Below are 25,315 nucleotides of genomic sequence, written 5' to 3' on the forward strand. Positions count from 1 at the left end.
CTACCCCAAAATGCAAGCAACTGGGGAAGAGGACACATGTCTGTTATATTGTATATGGAGTGGAGTGACTTAAGCCAGGGTAGGCAGGATGTCTGTGTCTGCTTTAGTTTACCCCGGATTAAAATCAAGTGACTCTGCAATAAATGTGTCATGTGTTCATGCCCTGGATTGCCCCCCATCAGAAGGCTCCTTACTGCCAGTGTGAAGTAAAGGGGCATTTAAGTAACTGAGAATTCAGCTGGAGCATGGGTTGAGAGCATAGAGGGAATGAATGTCTTCTCTCCCCAGGTCAGCTCACTGGAGCAGCACAAAACGGTGCTGGAGACCAAATGTAGCATCTTGAAGAGCCAGAAAGCAACCCCTGCACGCACGGAGAACCTGTTCAAGACATATATCAGCCAACTGAAAAAGCGTCTGGAGGACCTAGGGCAGATGAAAGGCAAGCTGCATCTGGAGCTGCATAAAACCCAGGATATTATGGACAAAAACAAGCAGAAGTGAGTATAGACAGTGTGTCCTTAACAGGGTGGCCAGGTGGCTCAGTCTAGCCAGGTCTGTATGCAGCAGTTACACAAAGATGATCTAAATGTAACTCCTCTAAACGGATGCTGCCTCCACTTGGGGCTGAACGACAGACACATGGGATGGGTTTTATGAAGTTGAAGGAAGGCGTGATGATAACATGTATTAGCATGCTCGGGTTAGCTTAGTTAGCTAGCACAGCTCGCCCAGAACTGGTGGTATGGGTTTTAGTGCATGCTAGCAACCTGAATCCATGCCAAGGGTCCCCGGAGGATTCGTATTCTGGTTACTAGCCATGCTAAAGCCTGGGTTGCCATGTCTTTCTCACTAAGGTTACCTCTGCTAGCTAGATGGAGCTAGTTTATGCTATTTTCCTACCCAAATTTTGCTGTATATTCTTCGTGGGAGAGGGTCCTTGCTCTGAACAGACCCGGACAAAGGGAAAATGGCAGGAAAATGACTTCTTCAGGGTCACTTAGCATGGCAGTGTCAGAGCTGAACACAGAGTCCTGGTTTCCTGGATCCCAGCACAGTGCCCAGCCTACTAGATCACCCCTCCACCTCTCATCTGTGGCATCTCAGTGGGTTTCCTCCATAGCTGGGACCTCTCTGACAGAGCTGGGCAGCTACTGCTCCCTCCGACTTCAGCTGGAGAGCTGAGGACCCAGCAGGACAGCCCCCAGCTGGCTCTCCCAGCCTACACAGTCGCTAACTCCCAGCCACTCCTGTAGCAAACTGGTTCCCTTCATACCCCACAGGTACGAAGAGGAGTTCAACCTTCGCAATGAGAAGGAGAATGATTTTCTCCTGATGAAGAAGGTGAGTCCGTGCCACTTCCAGTGGTGCCAGGTGTTGAAAATGATTGTGGTTTATTACTCGTATTGGTGCCCTGTGCACTGACCTGTGCCAGCAGCTGCACAAGCTCAAGCCCAATGCCCAGCCCACGGCAGGGTCTGACTCAGGGGTTCCCGGGCTCTTTTTCCCAGGAGGTGGATGAGGCCTATATCTCCGAGAAGGAACTGGAGGGCAAGCTGGACAGGCTGAGAGACGAGCTTGAATTCCTGAAGAACTTTTACGACCAGGTAAGCGAGGCTGGCTCTGTTTCTTTACGGTTCCTGGGGGATGCCATTGCGGGTGCGATGTCCCTGCCATGAAAGACGCTCCTAATTCAGCAGAGCAGCCGGTGGCTTTTTACAGAGCCTCCACTCTCTATGCTGCATTTTCAGGCTGAGAAAATGGCAAAGCATACACAGTCCAGGGGCTAAGCACTCAGCTCGGCCCCGGGAGAGGTGGTTTCAATGGCTGTTCTGTTACAGACTCCCCTAGGATCATGGCCAGGAGGAAGAAAGACAGAGACACAGACAGGCTGGAAAATATGGTGGGGCCTTTGGAAACCAGGTGCAATCCTGTTCCCCCATCTCAGAAAGGATGTGGTAGGATTAGGAAGGGGTCTGAGGAAGATGAAGAGCCTGGAAGAACTCCCAAGAGAGGCTGGGGATTGTCCAGGTAGAAATGGGCTAAATGACGGCAAGAGGATGTCCCCTGTACCATAACGAATGGTGTAGGGAGAAGGGATGGGGAGACTCCAGCCCTCCCGTCTCCTTCTGGGAAAGCAAAGGGGAGCTGATGAAGTGAAAGGCGGCACTTTGAGAAGCTCTCCAAGCCATGCACATAAAAGAAACACTTTGCTGAGGCTGCAGGACACAGACGGACCCTTGGGTTCTCTCTAGCGCTTCGGCATAAAGACAGACACTGCTTGGGCTGTGACCCTGCTCAGTGGCACCCAGTTTGGAGAAACCATGGCTCATAGGTGGCCTTTGAGTTCACATTGTGGAGATTTCAGCCAGTCGGCTCTGAAGTCCCTCAGGTTGGGCCCTGGTGATGGCAGAAGGTGCGGAAATCAGGGGAGCACCTTAGATGTAGAAGTGGAGCCCTCAGCCTGAGAAGGGAGTCATGAATACCCTACAGTGACCTCACAGCAGCTGGATTTAGGAGGTGGCATGGGAAAAACCTTCCCTGAGACCTAGCAATGAGGTTTTGTGGGACGTGGGTAGCTCTGAGATGTGGCTGATGCTGGTTCTCTTCTTCTTTATGCAGGAGATGCATGAGCTCCAGACCGAGGTTCATATGTACAAGGAGAGTGTGGTCATCTCCATGCCTAAGCAGCCCAGCCTGGAGGTGGACAGCATCGTTTCCGAGGCCCAGAGCCAGTATGAGAAGATGGCTGAGAGGAGCCGCGAGGAGGCTGAGAAGGCCTACAGGGACAGGGTGAGGGAGGTCTCCTGCTTCCCTAAGCTGTCATCTTCCTCATCTAGCAAGAACGAGAGCAAGGCCATGGCCAGTTTGGGCTGTGGTGGGGATGGGTGTCCATCTTGCAAAAGGCACTTTCTGGTAGGGCACCATGCCTGGCTGGTGGGGCTGAAGCCTCTGTTGCCTACTGTTGGTCAAGACAGACCTTATAGATTTCATAGACTTCTAGGGTCAGAAGGGACCTTGTAGATCATCGAGTCCAACCCCTTGCTCTAGGCAGGAAAGGTGCCTGTCTAATCTCTTCTTGAACACCTCCAAGGTAGGGGAAAGCACCACCTCCCATGGAAGCCCATTCCACCTTGCCCCTGCAAGAACCTCTCCTAGTTCACACTTCCCTCCATGGCCCCAAGTCAAAGCTCACTTGCCCATCAGGGCAGCAGAAGGTGCTGTTAGTGGCCATTTCCTTCCTTTCCCTCTTGATGGAGACATGGGGTCAGGGAAGATCCTCCCTCTTGATGGAGACATGGGGTCAGGGAAGACCCTCCTTCACCGTGTGGGGAAGGGAGTGCTCCTCAAGCCACCTGGCTGTGGTAGGATGGGAGATGCTGTTTCCTCACCCTCCATGGGCTATGGAAGAGGACAGGCTGCTGCCTGGTCTCTTAGGCCTCCCAAGACTGCAAGGAGAACAGTTTTGTGCAGACAGGGGCCACGGCTCAGTTTTAGCAAGGTTGCTACTGAGACTCTCCTTTCATTTCTGAGCCCAGTGCTTTGCTAAATCCTTGCCAGGCCTCAGCCCCAAGGGACAAGCCCCTGAGCCCTTCTCACCATCACGTCCCTTTCATTGCTCTGCAGCACAACAAGCTCAAGGACGCCATGGGCAGGCGTGGGGAAGAGCTCCAGACCACGAAGACAGAGATCAACGACTTGACCAGGAAGAGCCTGCACATTCAGCTGGAGATTCAGAATCTGAAAGAGCAGGTCAGGGAGGCTGGGGCATCCTGGCAGGGTGGGATGGGTCCCCGTGCTGCCCTCCATGTGGTCCATGCCTTGCGCTCCTGGTTTGTAGCAGAAGATTGGGGCTGTCTGACGTGGCCTCCTGCAGATGGGGATGGTTGGGGCCGGAGATTTTTCCTGTCCTGTGTCCCTGAGAAGATCCAGCCCTTGTTTTGGGCATTGTATACCTGATACTCTGTCCCCAGAGGGGAGGCTGGAAGCATGCTGATACCCCAGGATACGACTTCAGAGCTGCACACTTAGTGCTGCAGACACCTACCCTGCCTCATTTCTCAGGAGCTGGTGGGAATGAAGGGGAGGGACCATCTTCTTGGGTGTGTTATGGAGGCCCTGTGCATAGCCCCACTCTTCTGCTGGTGCCCAGCTCTCTAAGGAGATGCTGTTGCCATTGGAGACCCAGGATAGGGCTGGTCCAGTCCAGGTCTTCTTAGAAACCTTCCCATGCCTCTTTGCAGTGCAATAAGCTGAAGGAGGACATTGCCAATGCTGATGACCGGTACAAGTTTCCCATTGAGGAGGCCAAAAATAAACTGCATATGCTGGAGAACGCCATACAGCAGGCCCGGCAGGACATGGCGCACCATCTGCGCGAGTATCAGGAGCTGTTGAACGCCAAGCTGGGGCTGGACATTGAGATTGTTACCTACCGGAAGCTGCTGGAGGGCGAGGAGGGCAGGTGGGTGCAGGGCACTGGGAGCTCAGGACTCTTGCATGACTCTCCTGCATGCACCCACCACCAGGGAAGTCCACTGATGGTCCAGGCTAGGGCTTGGTGATCTTTTGCTACCATGGGCCAGAGCTCAACCCCCTGCTGCAGACCACATATCTCTGCCCCACAGAGCACCCAAGTTCCCTGCACTCACCCTTGCTGCTGCTTCCCCTCCCCAGTGACCCTGAGCTGTAGTGATCTGGGCTGCTGGCCTTTTACCTGTGGGCATGCAGTGGTCTTCCGTAGCCTGCTGTTACACGTGCATTGCTTGTGCAACACTCTGGCTGCCGGGAACAGCCCGTGATCTGGATTCGCTATCCTCAAGCATGTCCAGTGGGCTCCATCTGCAGCTGGGCCAGGGCAGTGGTGGGCAGCCTGCCAGGGGGATGAGTCAGAGTCTAAGTGGTGCCAAGTGGCCTTGGCCACAAAGTGATGCCAAGTGGCCTCGGCCACAAAGTGCCCCCTGGGAAGGTCCCAGCTGCAGCAGGAACCTGGCGGTCGTCAGAAGGGATATCTTCATGTGTCTTCTGCAGGCTGCAGGTGGGGTGGCAGAAGTCTTAGCTCAGCAGAGGGAGGGAGTATTTCTGGCTGGCAGGAAGGGGGGTCTGCCCCATGAGTGGGGATGGGATGCACTTAAATCTTTGCTGGAAAGCTCCAGGTTTCTTTCTCCATGGGTGTGCAGTCCCTCAAAACTAGCTTTGCTCAGTCTCTGTCCTGCCTCCTGTAACTTCCCCATGGCAGCCAGGTCCAACTGCTTTGAAATCTAGACCCTTGTTGGTTTGGCCGAGGAGAATCTCCAGCACTCGCTAGCAGCACGGGGCTCATGGCACACACACGAGCTGTTGTGATTCTGCACTGACAGGGGCTTGCAAGCCCATAACACCCCACGCTTGTCCCCGCCTGCACCCGCCTTCTGTTCAGTGCGTGGCCCAGCCCGGGCAGCTCGTGTCCTGCTAATTCATACCCCTCTCTTCCGCTTGGCAGGCTGGAGTCCGGGATGCAGAACCTGTCCATTCATCGCAAGTTTCACCACCATCATGGTAAAGCCACTGGCTTTGGCTGACGGGCGAGGTGTGTGGGCTGGGGCAGCCAGTCAGCCCTGGGGCAGTGTTCCCACAGGGGGTATGGCTGGAGGGAGAAACTTGGCGGGTAGCAGGATATCAGGTCCTGGGGCTTTAGGGCATGTCTTCCTTGCTGGCTTCATTAGGCTCTTTCTTGGGTGTTACCTTCTCATCCATCTCCCACCCACACACAGGAGGGATGTAGCCCAGGTGAGCTGGCCTGGCTCATGGACTGGGTTGGATCTTGAGAGTTGCTTTTACTCAGACGGATAACCTTAACTAAGCCCTGAAGACCCGCAATCTATTGCTAGTCCTCCAACCCCTTCCCACAATCCCCAGCTGCATGCCCAGGAGGCAAGTTCTCCCACAGTCCACGGTCCAAGCAGGCTTTGCCCTTTCTCCGCGTTCGGGAGGAGAGAAGAGCAGGGCATGAGCTGGGATCACCCGTTCCCCAGGATGTGGGGCTGAAGGTGTCGTGGCTGGGCTCAGTGGCTATATTGCTCTCTCCTTTCCTTCAGGGCAAGGGGTTGCCTTAAGAGAAATCTCCACCCTTAGAAGCAGCAGCCACCCCTCCGGTGCCTTCCCCCTGGAAAGTCTGAGTGAGGAAAGGAAGCTAGAGGTTGAAAATTGAGGCCATCAGCAACTGCAGATCATGAACAGATTCACCTTCGTGGAGTTGCCAAGCCTCCAGGCCTCCAGCGGAAGGGATGGGGTGAAGGAGCAGAGTTAATCCTTTAGGGTAAATTGTTGCTTGGTCGAACCGGGTGGGGTTTCCCTGCCTGGTTGGCTTGCAGCTCAGTCAAAGATTGGCCCTTTCCCCCTCTCCATCTGCCCCCAAGAGCATTACGCTGTCAGACTTCCCCCAATAAACCTCTTGCCAGCACGAATACCATCTCCATTCCTTGGATCGTTGTGTCTTCTGGCCCCGGTGCTTAGCCTTGCCTGGCTGTTTTCCTTATGAGGAGGAATTGAGGAGAGGCATCGGGTGCATTTGGGACGGTCCTTTTCTTTGCAAAGAATGGACATAAAGTCGTGTTTCCCTGAAGACAGCAGCAGAAAACACAGCTGAGGTGTTTGTCTCGCGCAGGCGTCACCAAGCCGGCTGGCACCGGGTGTGGAGCAAAGCTGGGCCTGGGGACGGGAAGAGGCTGTTGAGTAGGAGGCACCAGATCTGCAGAGGAGGGATGATTTGGGGTGAAAAGAGAGGAGAAAAAACAAAAGATCAGGACAGAACAGGGCGTGTGGTCCTGACCCCTGCCAGCTGGGCCAGAGGTGGGATCCTATCTAGGGGGGCTCTGCAGATTGGTTTATGGGGGCACAGAGTTGAGTAAATGTTTGCCGTCCCATTCCCCAAGTGGGTGAGAGATACCGAGTTGCCTCTTTAAATATCCTCACCCTCCTGCTCTCTCAGGACATTGCGTTCTGCCTGTCAGCCCTGACTCTGTGCCAGCTGCTGTGCGGGAGGATGAGGCATCCAGGGGAGTTGGCATCCTAGAGGGAGAATTGCTGTGCTGGGTCGAAATGTCTCGACTGCCCGAGAACAGGGCTTGGTGCGAAGAACGCTCCATGCCGTAGCCTCCCAGGGGCCTTTTTTGCAAGCCCCCAAATGTTCATGGAAATGGTCTCAATTTACTTTAAAAATAAGAGCATTCCCGGTCCAATGTGAATGGTTGCAGCGTGTCGTGCTGTCCTGCACAATGCAAAACAACCAGGAAAGCTCCCCCAGCTCTAACACTGATACGCTGGCACCCCTCGGCCTCACCATGGGTACGTGGCACAAGCATAGCAGCAGTCCATCCTCATCAGACCCTGGTGTTGTACCTCCACCTTGGGTATTTATGAGGCCCTGGTTGTACCTGGACCTCTCCCACTCTTGAGCTACAAACCCCAGAGCTGGAGTCATCTCAAGGCAATTGCATGCTTGCTTTCTGTTGCTTTACTGAGAAGGGGTAGCTTGAATGATTGTACATTAAGAGGCTGGTAGTAAAGCAAAGCAGCTCACCCTGCAAGGACTTGTCCCTTCCTTGGGGCTGGTTTATGGCCTCACCTGCTGTAGGATCAGGGACAAAAATACTAGCAAGCAGAGTGGCTTCTTTTAACAAAGGGGTGTCAAACACAGCCTGCAGACTGGATCTGGCTCCTGAAGCTGCATGATCTGGCCTGTCAGTCTCTGGACTGACCCCATGCAGTGGTCCTGGCCCTGTGTCCAGCATGCAGGTTGGACCTGATGCCATACTCCATGCACACAGCACACGGAGCCTGCGGCATGTGGGATGGACCCCGTGCGGCACGTGACCCAAGGGATCCAGGGTGCAGGCTGCATGTGGTGCGCTGCCAGCCCAGCACAGTGCCAAGGCCACTGGATAAGGACTGGCCCGGGAACCAGCAAGTGCTTCAGACTGACTCTGTGCTCCCTGCAAAATAGGTCCAGCTGGCATGTGGCGGGCAGCATCCCCCCCATGCCAGTCCCTTGTGCTGTGTATACAGCAGATTGGTGTGTGCTGTGGGTGGCATGTGGACTGGACCTGGTGCCCTGGGCACTGCACAAGGGGTTGGTCCCAGTCTGGCCTGGGCAGGATGAGTTTGACACCCCTGAGTCCATTCTTGAGGAAAGGGTGCCCCCTGGCGGGCAGAAGAACACCTCTTGCACTATTTTGAACAGCTCTTGCACTAGTGGATGTGCCCGTTCCCAGGGCCAGGCGTCTGGCTGCAGAGAGCCTGCTGCAACCGTGCCGAATGATGGTGCCGAGACAACCCAGGCAGGGTCTGTCTCTAGGTCCTGACTCCTGGAGGTAAAAGCATTTTGGATTTTGGGAGCATGTGACAAACCTCCGTGTAATGCAGCCACTAGGTGGGCCCCGAGAGCCGCGGATGCCTCACCGGGCAGGGGCTGGGGCTCCCTGCAGAGCCAGCCATGGGGGGTTGGAGAGTCTCCTGCATTCACTGGGTCGAGCTATGCCCAACCCTGTGCACAGAGACTGGTGGGGAGGAGGGGCAGGGGGATGTTACAGGGTCCACTTTCACATTGTCTGATTTGAAGAATACAGTGGGTACGTCTACACGATACACTTACTGCGCATTAGCCCAATAACACCGAGCAGTACCGCGTCACAGCACAAACCGTGCTAATAGCCTACTGCGCAGTGTTATTAGGCTAATGCACAGTAAGCGTTGCTAAATAAGCGTGCGCCAGCGCTACTGCGCAGAAACTCTAGGTACTGTGCACTCAGTTAGCACTTTATCAAGCGAGCACTAAAGAAAATGTGCAGTGTCTAAAGCACAGTAATGAATGTGTAGACGTGCCCGTGTGACATCCGCCACCTGTTTGGCACGGGCCGCTGCAGTGGGATCTCCTGCAGGTGACAGAAGTGAGACAAGGGTCTCATTTGCTTCCAGGATTCAGCTCCAGGCTCTTTTAGGATCTAGGGGGCATTTCTTGCTGCCGATAACTGCCCCTGGATCCACCCTTTGAGCTCTGATGAGCCTCAAGTTCATGGCTAACCCCTACTGCCATGCAGGCCTTTGCTCCTTCTGGCCGGGTATTTCATACCCTTATGGAGTGTGCATCTTCATAACCCCCTGAGATGTAGGCAATGCTGGGCTACCAGCAGGGAATCTGCACCTCCCAGACTATCCTGAGACAAGGAAGGACAGCGGAGAGCTACTGCATCTAATCCTAAATCAGCTCCTCTGTGGCCTTGTGTAGTTTCTCAGCTCCAAGCCAGGGGATGATATTGCCCGAGGAGCAAGGTTAAATTAACTAAAACCTATAGAGTAAAATGAACAAGGGGTACAGGGTGACATTAAGGAGGAGCTATTAGATTAATTTAATTGGGATTGTTAAAGTGAAATGAATGAGAGGTAAAGGACTGAATGGGAGTGGGGATTATTCAGGAGGATTGTTCTGGTATGGAAATGGGGGACAGGCTGATGGAGACCCCGCTGCAGGGTACTGACCACCAGGTGCCCAGGCAGAGGGGACTGTGGTGCGGGCAGAGATCCTGTGCTCATCCGGGTGCTTGGATGAGGGGACCTTTCCTGTCTCTGACTTCTGTGACGCTCTGGCTAATGGATGGGTTGCTGGGTCAGCACCAAGAAACTTGGAGAGCTAAGAAGGGTCATTTGCTGCACAGCATACAGCAGGCACTGGAGGGCAGAAGAGGAGCAGAAATGGGTGTGTTTTCCAACCTGGCTGTGGGCCTGGAGATGAGTCCTGGAGCAGACTCCAGCTCCCCAGCATCTCTGCTGAGCTGGGCCTACAAGCCATTTTAAAAAGTCCATGAATTTGGGGAAGTGACACAGGACAATAATGTATTCGGGGCAGGAGAGGGCTCGAACTCCTGGATCTTGTTTCCATCCAAGAGCTGTAATGTGGGTACAGGGGTGTAGGTTGTAGCTGTGTTGGTCTAAGGTTCTTTGGGTGAATCTGATATCTTTTATTAGACCAACTTAAATAGTTGGAAAACAATTATTAAGCAATTTGGACCCGAAAGCTTGCTTAATAATTGTTTTCCAACTATTTAAGTTGGTCTAATAAAAGATATCGGCTTTACCCAAAGAACCTGGTCTGCCTATGTGCATACAGGTGAATTGCTAAGAGATGAGGGGTGAGAGTCGGGACACTGGTTCTAGCCTCGCATCCAGGAGAGTTGGGGTTTAGTGGTTAGGACAGGTGAAATGGCATCAGGACTCCTGGGGTTTCTTCCTAGCTCTGAGATGGGCCCTGTGCAAGACAGCAATATACAGTGCTTTGAGATCTGTAGGCAAGAAGCTCAGTGTAAATGCTACTCACTGGATTGGGCAGCTCTGCTCTCCAGAGGGACGAGCACCAGCAGCTCAGCTGGGCTGCACTAGGAGCCGTGGGTGCTCAGGGCTTCTGAAATCAAGGATAAGGCCTCATGGTTCAGCTGATTCCTAAGCAGGGAGAACAATCTTAAAGGAAACAGTGCCGGTGTTCGCGCAGGACTACAGCATGTCATGCAGCGCTGCGGCAGAGGGGGTGAATTTGGGCACTTCTCTGGCTCTCAGGGGCCTAGGTGCTATTCCATGCCCTGCCACAGACCTCCTGTGCGACCTTGGGCAAAGCACTTATTCCCTCTGTCCCCGCAGCCCCTATGAAACCGCTAACACTCCCTCGCAGGAGGATCATGATGTGCTTGGGTGGGTGTTGTACCACGGCACGTGGTTAGTACTTGCCTCTAGTGAATGCATGTCTGGCTATGCCAAGGCGCAGCTGCTCCTGGGCTTGGCCAGAGTCCACGGGCTGCAGCTGAGCCTTGATAGAGGGTGCTCCTCCACAAGGTACATCCTTGTGTGTGTTTGTCCAGACAGTTGGGTTGGCCCCATCTGCGAGTATAAGCTGCATGCTGCCCTTGGGGTCTCTGCAAGCCCTGCTGACGGGTCCCATAAAAAGTCATGACCAGGGAATAAAAGGTAGGACCAGAAAGAAGGAACATGGTTCTTGATGCTGGCAAACACCATTCCCTCATTGTGGGGTGACCCCGAATGTTGCTCTCAAGGAGCCCAAGCCCGTGTGGCTGCCTCTGCAAAGGACAAAAGGCGAGACATGTAGCTAGCGGACTGAGTCCTTGAAGGGATCCTCTGGAGGAGGCTTTCTCTTCCTGTTCTTCCAGCTTAGGAATTGGTCCGCCCTCTGCTTGTCTCTCCTTCGGTGGGATGCACAAGGGCGGGAGGTCGGGAACTAAGCATTGTGAGATGGCTGCTGGAGGACTTGTGCTTGCTGCCTGGAGCGCTTGGGCGAGCTGCAAGCATGCTGGAGGAGCAGGGGAGGGAGACAAGGCCACTTCTCATGCACTTTTGGGGCTTTATAGAGCTTGCAACAAGCCTCTCACCCCTGGGCTGGTGTGGATCATTAAAGACCCTGAGCTTGCCTGCAGCCCCAGGGAACCCAGGAGTCCCGGGACTGAGTCAGGTGTGGCAGGTGGGGAGACTGTTTCTGGGGGACCTCATCCCTGCAGGCAGCAGGGAAGTTCCCCGCAGACAGGAGCTGAATGTCCCGTCCCGGCCCCAGAGAGTCAGCATTGCGCCAAAGCATGTAATTTCTCTTAATTAAAGGCGTGAGTAAATGCTTCCAATTAAATCCTGGGTGGGGGTAGCTCAGTCTGTGCGTATGTGTGTGTGTGTGTGTGCGCCTGTGTGCATGCACACGTGTATGTCTCTTGCTCCTCTTTGTGCTGGAGATGGGACTGTTTCCTCCCTTGTTGAGGCCTCCTCCTGTCCTGGAAACCCTGGCTTGTCCACACACGGACCTTGGAGGAAATGAATCTAAATTAACAACAGGTGTGAATGTAAAGGGGACCCGTTAGACTACATTAACCCCCTGTGTGGAAATCCCGGTTCACAATGAGAGTGGCCTCAGTTCACTGTAGCGTCCTCTCCTGCAAGAGCATCCGCACGGGAGTCAAATGCAGTTTAAATCCCAGGTTAACTTTCCTGAGTGTCCTTGTGTTGGCAAACCAGGGGCTTTATCTACTCTGGAGAAAGGGGGGAAGGTCATCGTTAATATTGGGTTATCTTGGGATGCTGGGGGGGGGGTGTGTGTGCATGTGTATATGGTTATCTCAGGTGACTCAGGCTGTGTATGTGTGTGTGTATGTACATATGTGCAAGCTGATGAACTGTAGGGGGGGATTTATGCCAGTGTAGGGGGGATTTATACCAGTGTGGGGGGATATATGCCAGTGTTGGGAGGTTCAGCTCAACAGGACTTTGTGTGTGTGTGTGTGTGCATATGTCTACATGCACACATGTGTACATGCATGTTGCAGTACATAAGCCTGCCTTGGCCCCTCTCCGGCATTACCACGAATGCTTCCATGATGATGCTTTGGATGAACCCCCTTCTGCAGGCGCCGGGGGCTGCAGGGCAGGGGTGGCTTTGAGGGTCTCGGTGCCTGGCTGGAAGGGGGCGGCATCCGGCTCTTCCTCCCCCTTCCCCGCCAGGCGGTGGGAGCTGCGGCTCCTGCTGAGCTTTCTGGCTGCAGGAAGGGGCTGGCTGGGCTCCAGGCCGCCGGCTCCGCAGGGCAAGGCCAAGGCCCTGCCTGAACAGGCCTGAACAGAGCGGGCTGGGAACGGGCCGGCTGTGCCGAGGCGAGGGCTGGGCTCTCTGGGGTGCGGAGCTGCCAGGGGCAGTGCAGGGGCCGTGCGCACATGAGACGTTTTTGGGCCGCTGCCCCACAGGTCCAGCAGCCTGGACGACTGGGAGAGGGAGGCGGTTTGCAGAGCCAGCTGGCACTCCGGTGTCGGTAGCCAGTGCTCCCGGGGTGCCTCTCGGGGGTCCCCTACTCAGCTCTCCTGTGCTGGCCGAGGGGCTTGGGGCTGGGGCTTTCTGGCGGTGCCTCTTGCTCCGCTTCCCCTTGCTCTGCCCCTCCAGACGTGCGGGCAGGAGGCCGTGTCTCCTCTGTAGGAGCTGCAGGTGCCTTTGGCTCCCTGGAGTCACTCCTGGTTTGCACTGAGAGGACAATCAGGGCCACAGAAGTGCTGCACATCTAGGGCTGCCTTCAGCTCCAGCTCCTGGAGTCCCGTGAAGATGTGAGCGGTACAGCTTTCATGTGACCAAACCCCACCTCCAATTTCCTGCTGGCAGCTGTGACTTGGAAACACAGCCCTAAAATGCTCATTGGCCCCCTCCTTAGTATAGCTCTTGTGATTTAAGTGTGTCTTGTGCTTTTTGTGACCCAGCTCATGGTGATAGATGCTTGGGTCTGGTAGGACTGGTGCCCGGTTGGGAGCTTTAGTCCCTGGTCTGATATGCACCCCAGGAGGCCAGAGCAAGAGGCATGATGTTGGTTCACAGGGGTGTACAAAGGGGTAACAGGCCTGCTTGCCTGGCAGAGGATGGAGGTTTTAACCTTCCTGTCCTGTCCTCCCCCTGCCTTCAGCAGCCTGACCCTGGCCCACGCCACCGTTCCTGTCTCTGGGGCGAGAAGCCAGGGTGGGATTTCCAAAGCATCCTGCTCCCCCTTTCCAAGGTGAGCTTGATTTTGCCGAGAGCCGAAGGGCTGCCACGGACCCAGCAAGCACGTACACTGAGATGTATGCAGAGGGATTGCTGCACGTGCATTAAGGGCTGGAGCAAGCTCAGGGACGGGGCCAAATCCCCTGAAGCCCTCAGCCTCCTGCAATTCCCTTTGGGAGCGGTGGAGAACTGCTTGCTGGATTGCGGGTCCTGCTGATGGTGCCTTGAGCCTGCCCGGTCTCTCCTGTAAGCCCCAGGGAAATGCAGCCCCCTTGGATTGGGGCTGGACCCCCATGGATTCGGGAGCCGGGTTGCTACCAGTGGCCTGCAAGGTCTGCTGACAAGGTGCATTGCAGCGGCCTCCTCCAGCTGCACGGGGAGGCTCCCACCGAGACCCTCCTGACTCAGCTTGCCCCCGTGGGCAGGGAGCGGTGGCCGCCTGCCAGGGCCCGTGACTCATCCTGGGCTCCCATCCAGGGTTGGGCGCTCCAGAAAACGATAGCGCGCGGTGCTAATCCGGCAGGGGGGAGTGGCCAAGCACCAGGCACCAATCAGCTTGCTCCAGGTGGCTCCTCGTTTGGGGGCGGGTTTGGGTGCTGGAGCCGGGCCACCTCCTGTGACCTGTGTTTGCATTAGGGGCCAATGCATTCCCATGGGGTGGGGGTCACCCAGCTACTGACATACTTTCAGGCTGTGCCCGGCTGACACCGGAGGGTTGCAAAGACCCCTCCCTGGCCCTGACGAGGGTTGGCTGCAGGGATGCTGTCTTGCTGGGGGTCTGGCCTGGCTAAGAGAGAGCTGGGGTCCAGGATGCCTGGGTTCTCCTCCAGCTTTGGGATGTGGCATGGTTCGAGCAGGAAGGTGGGAGTCAGAGCTGCGCGTCCCTCCGCTCAGCTCTGGGGTGAGGGAGAATTGCCTGCTAGGGTCTCCTCCTGGTCTTGAGCAGACATGAAAGCTAGTGGTTGGAGCAGGGAGCTGGCAGGCAGCGCTCCTGAGCTGTGTCCCCAGCTCAGCGAGGGTTGTGTGCCTCTGTGGCTGGAGCTCCAACGGGCTCCGAATTGGAGGCCTGAACCCATGCCTCTCCTCTGAAGCTGGCCGCAAAGCTGCGACTTTGCTCTCTGGCTGCTCGGAGGGTCCAAGTCATCCTTGTTGGGGGCTTGGGGGTTGTGGATGTGCTGTGTGCGGGTGAGGGTGGGGCAGGGTTGCACACGTGCATGCCCATGCACATGTGCATATGCACACAAAGGCCAATTTAGGAGGCCCAGGCTAATGGATGCCACAAGGTTGGGATCAAATCCCTGTGCCACCTTGGGCCACTCAGCCGACCCTGTGCCTCAGTTTCCCCAGCTCTTTAGTAGAAGGACACCGACTGGCCTTTCAGGGTTAGCTGCTCCCCAGAGAGGCAGGTGGAGCGCATTGCCTTGGCTGGGCAATCTCCCTGTGTGCACTTCCTTCACGGCCGGGGGGTTTGCTGTGCTGCTTAGCGTGGGACTGAGCACGAAACCGGCTGGGCATTGCATGAAGATTTGCAGTGCAAAAGTGGGGAAGAAGGACCCCAACCTCAGAGTGAAACCTGCCCCTCTCCCTTCCCCTGGGAGAGCAGTCATCAGCGGCTCTGGGTTGGGCCTGCCTGGCACTCAAGCTGCAAGCCTGGCACTGAGAGCGGCGTCTGGGTGTGGTGTGAACCCGGTCCTCTCCCTCCCACTTGCCCGCTGTGGAGGAGACGCGCCCGGCCATAAACCTCTGCAAAACAAACCCAGGTCCTGCCTCCTGGCTGCTCCAGGCACAGCTCCTCCCTGCCCGGGAGCTGGCCTGCCAGCAGACCTGTGGCCCAGGAAAACTCCCTTAGCTTGGGACCGCTGACATCTGTGCCGCACTCGCTTCTCAAGGCCTTGACTGCAAATCGAGGCTGAACGGCACAGGCACATCGTGAGAGACAACCCCTGCCCCGCGGGATCCAAATAGATTTGGGGGAAGGGGCAATGAAGGGGAAACTGAGGCACAAAGCGGTTGGCCCCAGATCTTCCAGCAGATCAAAGCCAGGAATGGAGATGAAGCCTCCTTGTTCTTAGTCGAAGCTCGTGGCCATGACGTATTTTACTCCTGGGTGGCATCCATGGGTTTTGTGCACTGACATAAACTGCCCTGGGTTTGGGAGCAGACAGGCACAGGATAAGCGCCTTGTCCCTGTTAGCTCTACTTGGCTCCATGTTTAAAGCTGCTTCTCTTTGCTTCTCACAGTCGTGTGCTGCTAGCAAGAGGCACAGGACTCTCCTGTCCTCTTGGCATAACTGTGGGGGGCTAAACTGCTCCCCGCAAGATCAGGATGGTCCCTTTCCATGAACCCCCACTTCCGTTTCCCTCTCCCCCAGGCTGGTGACTAGGGTGGCCATCATAGAGGATGTGCTGGTTTTCTGCTACTCTGTCCTCTGTCCTTTATTGATATGCAACCCAATGCCTTTATGCTCTCTATTTTTCTCTTCAAGTGAAAAATAGATTCATCGATGCTAGGGGACATAAATAGAGGACATAAAGATGTCTGGTTTCATATCAGTAGAGGACAGAGGACAACCGGACTGTCCTCTATGGTGGCCACCCTACTGGTGACACAGGCCATTGGGTACCAAGACCCTTTACTCAGAAAACAGGCCCTCATTTGGATGTAGCCTTGTCCTTGTCTCCATGTCCCATGTCCTGCTGCTGGCTGCCCCCACCCCAGCATGCTCTCCACACCAGCCAGGTGAATCGATGGGACATTTTTCCCTCCTCCCAAGACCTTGATTGAAGAACGGAGGTCACAGGCCCCCTTGGCTTCCTTTCACCACCTTGGCCCGTCTTGCTTGAGGTTGCTCACCGACTGGACCGGATGAGTGGCATTGATACATGAGCTGCTTCGGCCCGTCAGTCATCGAAGAGCAAACTCTTCTTCCCTCTGTTCCCAGCTATCCTGCCCCAGTCAAGCTCCTCTCGCTGTTCCCAGCTCTCCTGCCGTTGATCTCAGAAAAAAGAGGATTTTTCTGTCTCTCCCTCTCTTGCTGTGTTGCCTGAACTCTCCACCCCCGAACCCAAAAGATGCCCGTCCACGCTTTCCCCCTCTTGCACTGTTCCCCCACCATCGGGGCCTTCATGTTTTGTGTGGTCTGCCTCTCAGGTTTGGATTCCCTGGAGGGGTTTTTTTCTTTTTCATTATTTTTGTTTTTTGGACACTTCAGCTAGCAGCGTGGTTCCTCCCTCTCGGGAGGTTTAGCTGCTGTCAGGAGAAGGGGTGTGGGCTGGGCACCATTTGGAAAGCAAGACTTGGCTTGCCCTGACATTTTTCAATGGTAATTACTGCTTACGTGGGATCCACCCAAAGCTTGTCTCTTCATATTTTCACACGCACACCCCTCTCTCTTTTCCTGTCCGTTAAAAACTACTACAACAGGGGACTTCTTTAGTTTTTTTTTTTTTTTTAAAAGCCTGTTGATAAGAGCAAATTTCATGCCTTTGTCTTGCATTTTTAAGCTGAGAAAAAAGAATTTCCTTTTTAGCTGCCCTCCCCTCCCCAGCCCCCAGTTTCTTCCTCTGGCATCTCCTGACTTCTTCCAGGAAGGTGATAGACTTTTGCTGATGCAGCATAAAGTTGGAGAGGGTGTTGCCTTCTGGGAAAATACTATTAACCAAGACCTGATCTAGGGAAGAAACACCCCCTGGGTGTAGTGTAGGATCCAAAAACAGGCTTTCAAATGCATGGCCTATAAAAACAAGAACTGGAATGCAATGTTCTGGGGAAATGTGTCATCTGCTTGAGTGGGAAAAAAAAATGGCTTTGTCATGCGTTTGCCGACTACCTTCCCGCCGGGTGCGATACTGCCCGTGCCCGTCAGAGGTCGCTTCCACCTATTTACATTCCTGGGAAAAGTCCCTGCAAGGGAAGCCCTGATGTGTGGGAACCGTGAGCAGAGATTGGGCAAAAGCGTGAGAGAATGAATGACATGGAAGAGCCCGTTCGTTGGGGTGGACGGGCAGAGCGGCATCTCGCTGTCAGCTGCTTCGTAGGACCATTGACGCAGGGTGGGCTCCGTCTCGTAGCGAGGTCCTGGCACTCAGATTTTGGGTGGGAGTTGCTTTGGCCACTTGTATTTGGGGGTTATATTTGCAACTGCTCGGGTCCAGATCAAAGCTCTAATTTCTTTCCCCCTTTTTTTTTTTGTCATTCCCGGAGCATTTGGCTCACAGGAGCCACCTGTGTTTTCTAAGGTATTTGAGGCCACCGAGTGTCTCGTATGACTGGGAGCGGGCGCTGGTGGGCTGATGCTGGATGAAAAACACGGGTGCCCGATTTTATCCACGCTGCTGATTTCCAGGGCCGGATTAACCCTTTACTGAGCCCTAGGCAAACAAGCTTGGGGGGCCCTACTTCTATTCACTCAGTAATTATGATATGTCAGATAAGCACAACTGGGCCCCTTCTTCACTTAGGGCCCCTAGGCATTTGCCTAGTTTGCCTATGCGGTAATCCGGCCCTGCTGATTTCCAAGGAGTCACTTCTGATCTTGGGCGACTGGTGCCTCCCGAGTCTAGGGGGCCACCAGTGAGGCATGACCGAGGAGGGGTCCCCAGCAGCCGATCATGGCAATCAGTGTGTGGGGGGGGTCCACAGACTTCCTCCACAGGCACTTCTGCCACCGACATCCCTCCAGCAGAGCCAATTTTGCGGGGGGCACAAGTGCTCTCCGTGCCCCACTACCAGCCGGAGCACTTGTTTTCAGGGAGGGCACCAGCACTCTCAGGGGGGGCACATGCCCCCCCCCCCATGCCTCCCTTATGTATCACCTATGCTTCTGATTTGCAGGGGTGTTAACAGACCGGTGTCACTTCAGCATAACTGGAGGGTCTGGCCCTGAGCCCTCGAGGCCTCTTACTTTAGGTTTATCCCTGGGCTCAGAGGATAAAATTGCAGTAAGACTTAAACCAGTTAATTAGATGAAACAAGTGAGTCTCTAGGAAGGGAATCACCCCTTTCCAAAGGGGTTCTCCGCCCTTTGCTTCCAAAGCAGCTATTCCTATGGTTTGTTCCCTGGATACCCGTGTCTTAACTGAGTCCGGGGATCTTGTCCAGTGCAATGGAGGAGATTTATGCAGCCGTTGCATTGCTGGGTGATCGTGTGTCCTTCTTGCTTCTCTGCAGAGCCATCGCTCTCCAGTAGTAGCTTCATCCTTGGAGCTGAGGTTTGGAAACCTGCCGGGATGATGATCTCCCAAGTGAATTTGGGTGGGTGGTGGGTGCAACCACACTAGGTTTTCCCAAAGGGGCTCATCTCACAGCAAGGAAGGTCCATGAAAACTATACAAATGATCTCTCTCTTCAAGTACAGAGTTTCCCCATTACTCGCCAATACTTCTGGTCCATATTGTCCTGATGTTGGGCTTCATCAAAAGTTTATCTTAGAGCAGGTAGAGCCAGCTGGCCCTTACTCACCTGATCGAAAAGTGAATTTATGCAGAGGCCAGGAGGCTACGAGAGAGGCCTTATTGTAAGAAAGCTGAGGAGGCTGTATAAGATGCTCATCTTGTGTGTGTGTGTAACACTGTCTTCTTTATTATACACTAAGAACCACAATCAGATTCCCTGTGCACAACAGCCCTCAGTAGTGGCAGTCTGGGGATCGCTAAGTTTTGCATATTGTGTTATATATAAATGGGTCTTGGAGGGCTTTAGAGAAGATGAGAGGATGAGATGGATGGATCTGGTCTAGTTGTTTAAGCAAAGAGCTCTGCTGCTGAAGCCCTGAGTTCTCCCACTGATGTGTGGTGTCACCTATTTCATCACGCGCCATAATATTTGCCCTGTCTCACGGGGAGGTGAGAATGAACGTCTGTAAGCTGCTTTGAGAGCCTTGGGTCATAAGATGCTTCGGAGACTTAGTGGGAAATGTAATGATGGAAAGAGAAAATGAATGTGGGATGGTCATCGTGTGATTACAGCTACTTTGTTCGTGGATTGAGTAACTCCAGATTTTACACTGGTATAAGAAAGAGTAGTGTTTGGCCTTCTCTACCTACCCACTGCTATAGCCTCAATGGATGTATGTCCCTATAGCCTGTACTAAAGTCAGTGGAGTGATGCTGATTTTCACACCCCATTATGTGGCCCCGTTCTGATCTCACATCGGCTTTACCCCTGCCTGGTTGCATTGACTGGAATTCAAGAGAACATCGTCCGGAGATTTTAGGATTCTGATCTCATTTGCTTCTTTAAACCAAGAGCCTCCTGCCTTTCATGGAGTTATTCCAGATGTGCAGCATGGAAAAGCACTGGATTCAGAGCCTGGCTAGTGCCAAATTTGAGTCTGGAAAAATGAGGGTTTTTCCCCCTATCAATTCTTCCCTTTTTTGGTTCCCCTTCTTTACCCTGCTCCCATGTAGGGTCATCTTTCAAGCCCTTTGCCTCCAGCTTCTTCCAGTGAGAACGTCTCCCCATGGAGACCCGGACACTTGGTAAACCTGCCTTGCTGGATGGTCTGTTCCCCAAAGGTGTGGGAAGGCAAAGCCATTATTATGACATAGTCATCATCATTAGACACAGCAATCATTAGTGTTTATCCTATGCTTTTATCTTGAAGCCACCGCCTGATTGGGGCTTATCATCCCATAAACCGTTGACGGGGCCTTTCCTAGTCCAGGCTGGGCTGGCCAATTACAGCTGAAAGACTGACGACAGAGGGGATCTTTCACATAATGTATCACGCATCAAATGATAACCACAATTTGCCCTTGTTAAACATGTTGCAATAGCATTTTTATTGCAGTATTTTATGTGGCTTCATCCCTTCATATATTACCATGACTGCAAAATAAACACATAGCGGTGAATAACCCTGCCTGCTGACCCGGGTGCAAGGCAGGCATCAGGGGACGAGGCTGGGCAGAAATGTATTAGCCTTGTTTTATAGCCACACAGGAAATGGAGATGCAGAAGAGCAACGCTGTCGGCCAAGGCACGCCAGTGGCAGAGCTGGGCTGCTGACTCGAGCTTCTGCGGCTATGTGGCTTTTCCTGCAGCACAGGGAGGTTTTTAGGGCGTCGCAGCCAGGAGCAATGATGCGGTCAGGCCCCTTCTTTGCCTCTAGGTGACAGCACGCAGCTCCAGTGCAGCAATCTGGAGTCACTCCAGTGACTGTCAGGCAATTCTCCCAGTTTGATGCCAGTCCCATGGAAGGCAGAATCTGTCTCTGTGCAACACATCCACATCTCTGGCCTTTGGGATTTGAGGAGCGTCGGCCTCGGTTTGCTGGCTTTGGGATATGGACCAGAGCCACCAAAGTAGGAGCCTGCTGGCTTAGAAGAGCTCTCTGGGCTTCTAAAGGTGGTGCCTTTTATTGGCACCAGCTTTGGCCCCAAGACTGACATCTTCCCCATGGTAGAGCTTAAATGCACCACAATATTTGGTTCCTACTTAGGACCTCCTAGATGATAGAGTCCTCCAGTCCTACTGATCTGCAGCAATGATGCCTGAGACCAGATTGTCCCATGGGTTTGGTCTGGTGTGTGAAAATCAAACCAGAAGCATCCCGCTAGGAACTCCCTTCTCTTAAAACACCCCGGTTCCAGCGGTGGGTGCTGACCAGACCTGTGGGTGGAAAATGGTTTTTCGGTCTCTCTCAAGAATTTGTGAGATTTCAAAGGACGTTCTTTTCCCGGACGGGGAAGGAAAGGGAAAGATTTTTGGAAAGGTTCTCATATCTGTGATCCAAAAAACATCGGGAATTGTCTCACTCTGGAGCTATCCTTTCAAAAGCCTCTGTTTCGACGCCGACTTTTTCTAATCAGAATCCGTTACCTTTTCTAGCATAAATGAACTCAAAGTTTGCAAGTTGTGTCGAACAACAGCAACAAAGCCAAAGTGAATTTTTTAATGAATCCCCCCGAAATTTCCATGAAAAAGTCGTGGGAAAATTCCACAGAAATTTCCCCGGGAACCTTTTGACGAAGAAACCCCAATTTTCCATTCAAACCACACCTTGATGGAAACCTGATCAGCCAGATCTGAGTACCCTTCTCGCCCTTCAGTTGAGGAACGATTTGGTTTTGGATGTGGATGCAGCCCCAGAATTGTTCACTGGATGCTTTTAGGCTGTCAGTCAAAATGCAAGTGCCCTATGGTTGTAAATATGCAGATGCATTATATGGCAGCACAGAAAGCAAAACCTCAGGGTGTCTGCCTTTGCGGGAGAATTAACATATGAAAATGTAACTGTATGTGAAGTTTGACTCCCAAGAATTAATACTTGGAGTGTGAGCTGACTATCACAGAGGCCTTTGATCTTTGTTCTCCGTGCTGCCACCTTTCTACCAGAGGGCTCTGCTTGGCGCTCACCTTTTACCTCTTTTTTGAGTGGTTTCCCAAGGCAGCGGCTGGGTAGGGGAAGGGATCTCGCAGGGAGCTGACGTACAGAAACGAGGTCCTTGATTGAAAGAGATCCTTGTTACTTTACTGGGTGACCGGTTCCAGCTGCAGCTATATGGCAGATGCAGAGCCACTTAAAGGTGCAGTTCCCAACCCTGCATAACCTACTGCTGAGTGTGTTTCAAAGTCCAGCCGAGACAGAATCTCAATTCTGATGGGATGCCTCGGCTTCAACCTTTACAAGCTGTAGCGGTCCTCGGTACATGGACCAAGACTGTAGCTGTTCTGTTTGACCTGAACAAAGATTTTAGCACGTGCCAAGGGAAACACCTGACATTTCAAGGTCACACCGTACCAAGGGTTCAGACAGGTGACTATAGTGCATGTTTCTCCTTTGCCTTCCCTTTCTTTTGGGCATTTTCCACTAAATCCATTGTTCAATTGCCTTCCTGGGAGGCACTTTGATATAATATGTGACCATCCTTCATGCCAAAGATCCATGCCCTATAAAGACAAGAAAGACTCTTCAATGTGCCAGAAAACCTGTCTATTTAGTCACCTATCAGAGATGGCTGGAAAAAATCCTGTTGAAATATATTTAAATACAACCCCAACAAAATAAGAACAACCCCCACCTCCCCAAATACAACAAAACACACACAAATCAGGGGATTTTTTTCTGCAAAGTTTGTTTTTTTTACCTACTTTGTGAAACAACCTGTTTCCCTACCTGGGGAGTTGTGTATTGGTGGGGGGGGGAATGTAGCAAGATGTATAATGCCTACAGCCATATTTTTGTATGGTGAATTGTATTGGTGGGGTTGCTGGTAAGAGTGAGGTTGACCAAACCAAGAAGATCAGAGGGTTTATGCTCTGTTCTGCAGCTGTGGAGATCCCCTTTTGCCTTGCGCCATCTATGCCCCCACTGGCTTGTGCTGTTTGTGCAGATTCTCCGGTTATAGCTGAGGCAGGTCCAAGGGAAAAAATGCTGCGAGAGTAAATTTGGCCATAATTGTCTTCCTGGAATGAGACAGCAGCAGTTTTCTTACGTACCCCACCCAAGAGCAGCATTAACTTTGCCTCTGGAGGTGCCCAGCCTTGCCGCTCTCCTTGATGAAAAAACAGAACGAGGGTGGTGGGATGGAGCTGTGATTTCATATTTATGCTGCTTTTAATCCCATTGACTCACTGCTCTTTCTGCACTGATGAGAGTGCAGAGAGACTGCTGGAAGCAGAGGTGTGGGAATGCAGGTCCACTCGTTTGCATTACCCATTGCATCCTCCAGTTTCCAGGCTGGTTTCAGGGTAGTTGATAAAGAGGGGAATAATCACTGGAACAGCATGAGGCCAGCATCTGTGGGGGGCAAACAGGACTGGAATGCCACTGGGAGGGGTGCTTTGCAGATAGAGGGTGGCAGCATGTTTTTAAATAGCAGTGGGGAAGATCTAGAGTGGTTTCCTGAGGGCCAGGCTAAGGTTGTCGGATGGATTCCCCTTGCTGATACAGACTGCTCCATCCCCTTTCACTGTAAAGGCAAGGGCGCATTTCTTTGCCCCTCTGTGCAGCAAACGTACAGCATCCTTCATGGGTGTGGGTATGTAGGGACCCCAAAAGAGTGAAGAGATTGTTTTGGACAACTGGCAATCAAGAGCTTCCTCCTGAGTCTGGGGTGGGGCACAATTTGTGCAGCAGCTTAGTGCCCCCCCACAGCACGCTGCTGGCCCGCACAACAAAAAAACTGCCCCCCTTGAGTGGTGCTGAGTCGGGGGCCAATCTCAGTGGGGCATGTGCCCCCCCCATGCTCTCCCTACCAGTCACTTGTGCTTAGTTGTGCTTGAAAATAGATGGATTCATAGGCGCCAACTTTTATTTTTGCTGGGGGGGAGGTAGGGTGAGGGGCAAGATGATGGATACGTGGAAAATTTTAGGGGGTGCTGGTTATAGCCATGCTGATTTAAGAACATAGATAGACATGGTTCTTTGGACAGATGTGATATCTTTTATTAGACCAGCTAAATATTTGGAAAAATTGTTCTTTGCAAGCTTTTGGGCTGCACACAAACACCAGCAGCCTCTCCCTATGCCTGAAGAAGGGTATTTGTGCCGAAATGCTTGGAAAGAACAATTTTTTTCCAACTATTTAGCTGGTCTAATAAAAGATATCACATCTACCAAAAGATCTTTGTCTGGAAAGTGTTACGCATTTCAGATGACAGGGCCCTCCCAACTCCACATGCTCGGCACCCATAGAGGGATGAGTGAACTGTGTCGGATGGAGGGGTCATCCTAACCTGACATGCAGGCTGGAGTGAAGGTCCTTCAAATAAAGAGAGAAATGGGGAGGAAGAGGATGTTATTCTAAGTGTCCTTTTAGGAGTTATTTTCCATTGTGGAAAGCTCTGAGCTGGAAGCTTTGCTACCACTGGCCTGTTTTGGGGTTGGCAAAGAGAAGGGAAAGAACGGCATGAGGTGTCTGTGGTTAGGTTTCAACTGGGGTCTTGCAGAGGCTACCGAGACCTCCCCAAAGGCATTGAAGCCTTGTTGCTTCAAGGGGGCCTGGCAGTAGTGATACGTGCGGCAGTGATCGTGCAGACTGGGAGTGGTGACCCAAGGCAGTGGTGATGATGCGGAGGCCTGCTTGGGGCAAAGCCATGGAGAGTAGAGTAGCAGTCCCGCCAGGGCCTCCTTTCCCAGTACCGAGGTAAGACTTGCATCCGATGGGAGAGTAAAAGGGACTCTGGAGTGGTGCATCCCAGAGGTGCGAGAAACCAACTGACATGAAACATGGACTCCTCTGAGCTAAAGCAGCCAAGCACGAGTAGGGTAATGCAGGGGACGGTACCGACTTCTACCTTGCCAGCTACACAACTGCAGGAGGACTACTGCCAAAGGGCTCTGGGGGTGGCCTTCCTTATTGGGTCTTTATTCAGGTGTTCCTAAGGCCCTGTGTGTTGGGCCTCCTTCTGAGAATGAAGTTGGCTAATTGCCTTGTAAGCAGGGAAATTTTGCTTGTCATGAACTTCCAAAGGGAGTAATTTAGATTTCCCAACTTTCTGGGCAGGCATTTGCATCAATAGTATTTGAGTCTGCAAGAACCCTAGAAACAACCCAGTAACCATTGTTACTGCTGCATAGCCCCAAGCAGAGGGGGTGTGCGTGTGTGTGTGTGCACATGCCCGTGACTCATAGAAGCATAGAAAGTTAGGGTTGGAAGGGACTTCAGGAGGTCATCGAGTCCAACTCCCTGCTCAAAGCAGGACCTACCCCACCTAGATCATCCCAGCCAGGGCTTTGTCCAGCCAGGTCTTCAAACCTCCAAGGATGGAGATGCCACCACCTCTCTGGGTAACCCGTTCCAGTGCTTCACCACCCTCCTGGTGAGAACGTTGTT

The 25,315-nt window shown here is 53.1% G+C and overlaps 1 protein-coding gene across 4 annotated transcripts in view; it reads left to right on the forward strand.

Annotated features, from left to right (window-relative positions):
- Window positions 1-25,315, forward strand: part of LOC102572990 (keratin, type II cytoskeletal 8) — a 53,983-nt gene that overhangs the window by 8,591 nt on the left and 20,077 nt on the right. For 2 of the 4 annotated variants that reach the window (XM_059718850.1, XM_059718851.1), the window contains exons 2-8: window positions 289-497; window positions 1,281-1,341; window positions 1,509-1,604; window positions 2,620-2,790; window positions 3,625-3,750; window positions 4,242-4,462; window positions 5,480-5,535. In XM_059718850.1, coding sequence (XP_059574833.1) covers window positions 289-497; window positions 1,281-1,341; window positions 1,509-1,604; window positions 2,620-2,790; window positions 3,625-3,750; window positions 4,242-4,462; window positions 5,480-5,535 — 940 coding nt within the window. Of the gene's footprint in view, window positions 1-288; window positions 498-1,280; window positions 1,342-1,508; window positions 1,605-2,619; window positions 2,791-3,624; window positions 3,751-4,241; window positions 4,463-5,479; window positions 5,567-6,074; window positions 6,444-25,315 lie in introns of those variants that run through there. The other 2 variants (XM_019481051.2, XM_006278651.4) reach the window with 2 other exon arrangements.

This window comes from Alligator mississippiensis, chromosome 15 (assembly GCF_030867095.1).
Source record: "Alligator mississippiensis isolate rAllMis1 chromosome 15, rAllMis1, whole genome shotgun sequence".
Taxonomy (NCBI): Eukaryota; Metazoa; Chordata; order Crocodylia; family Alligatoridae; genus Alligator; species Alligator mississippiensis.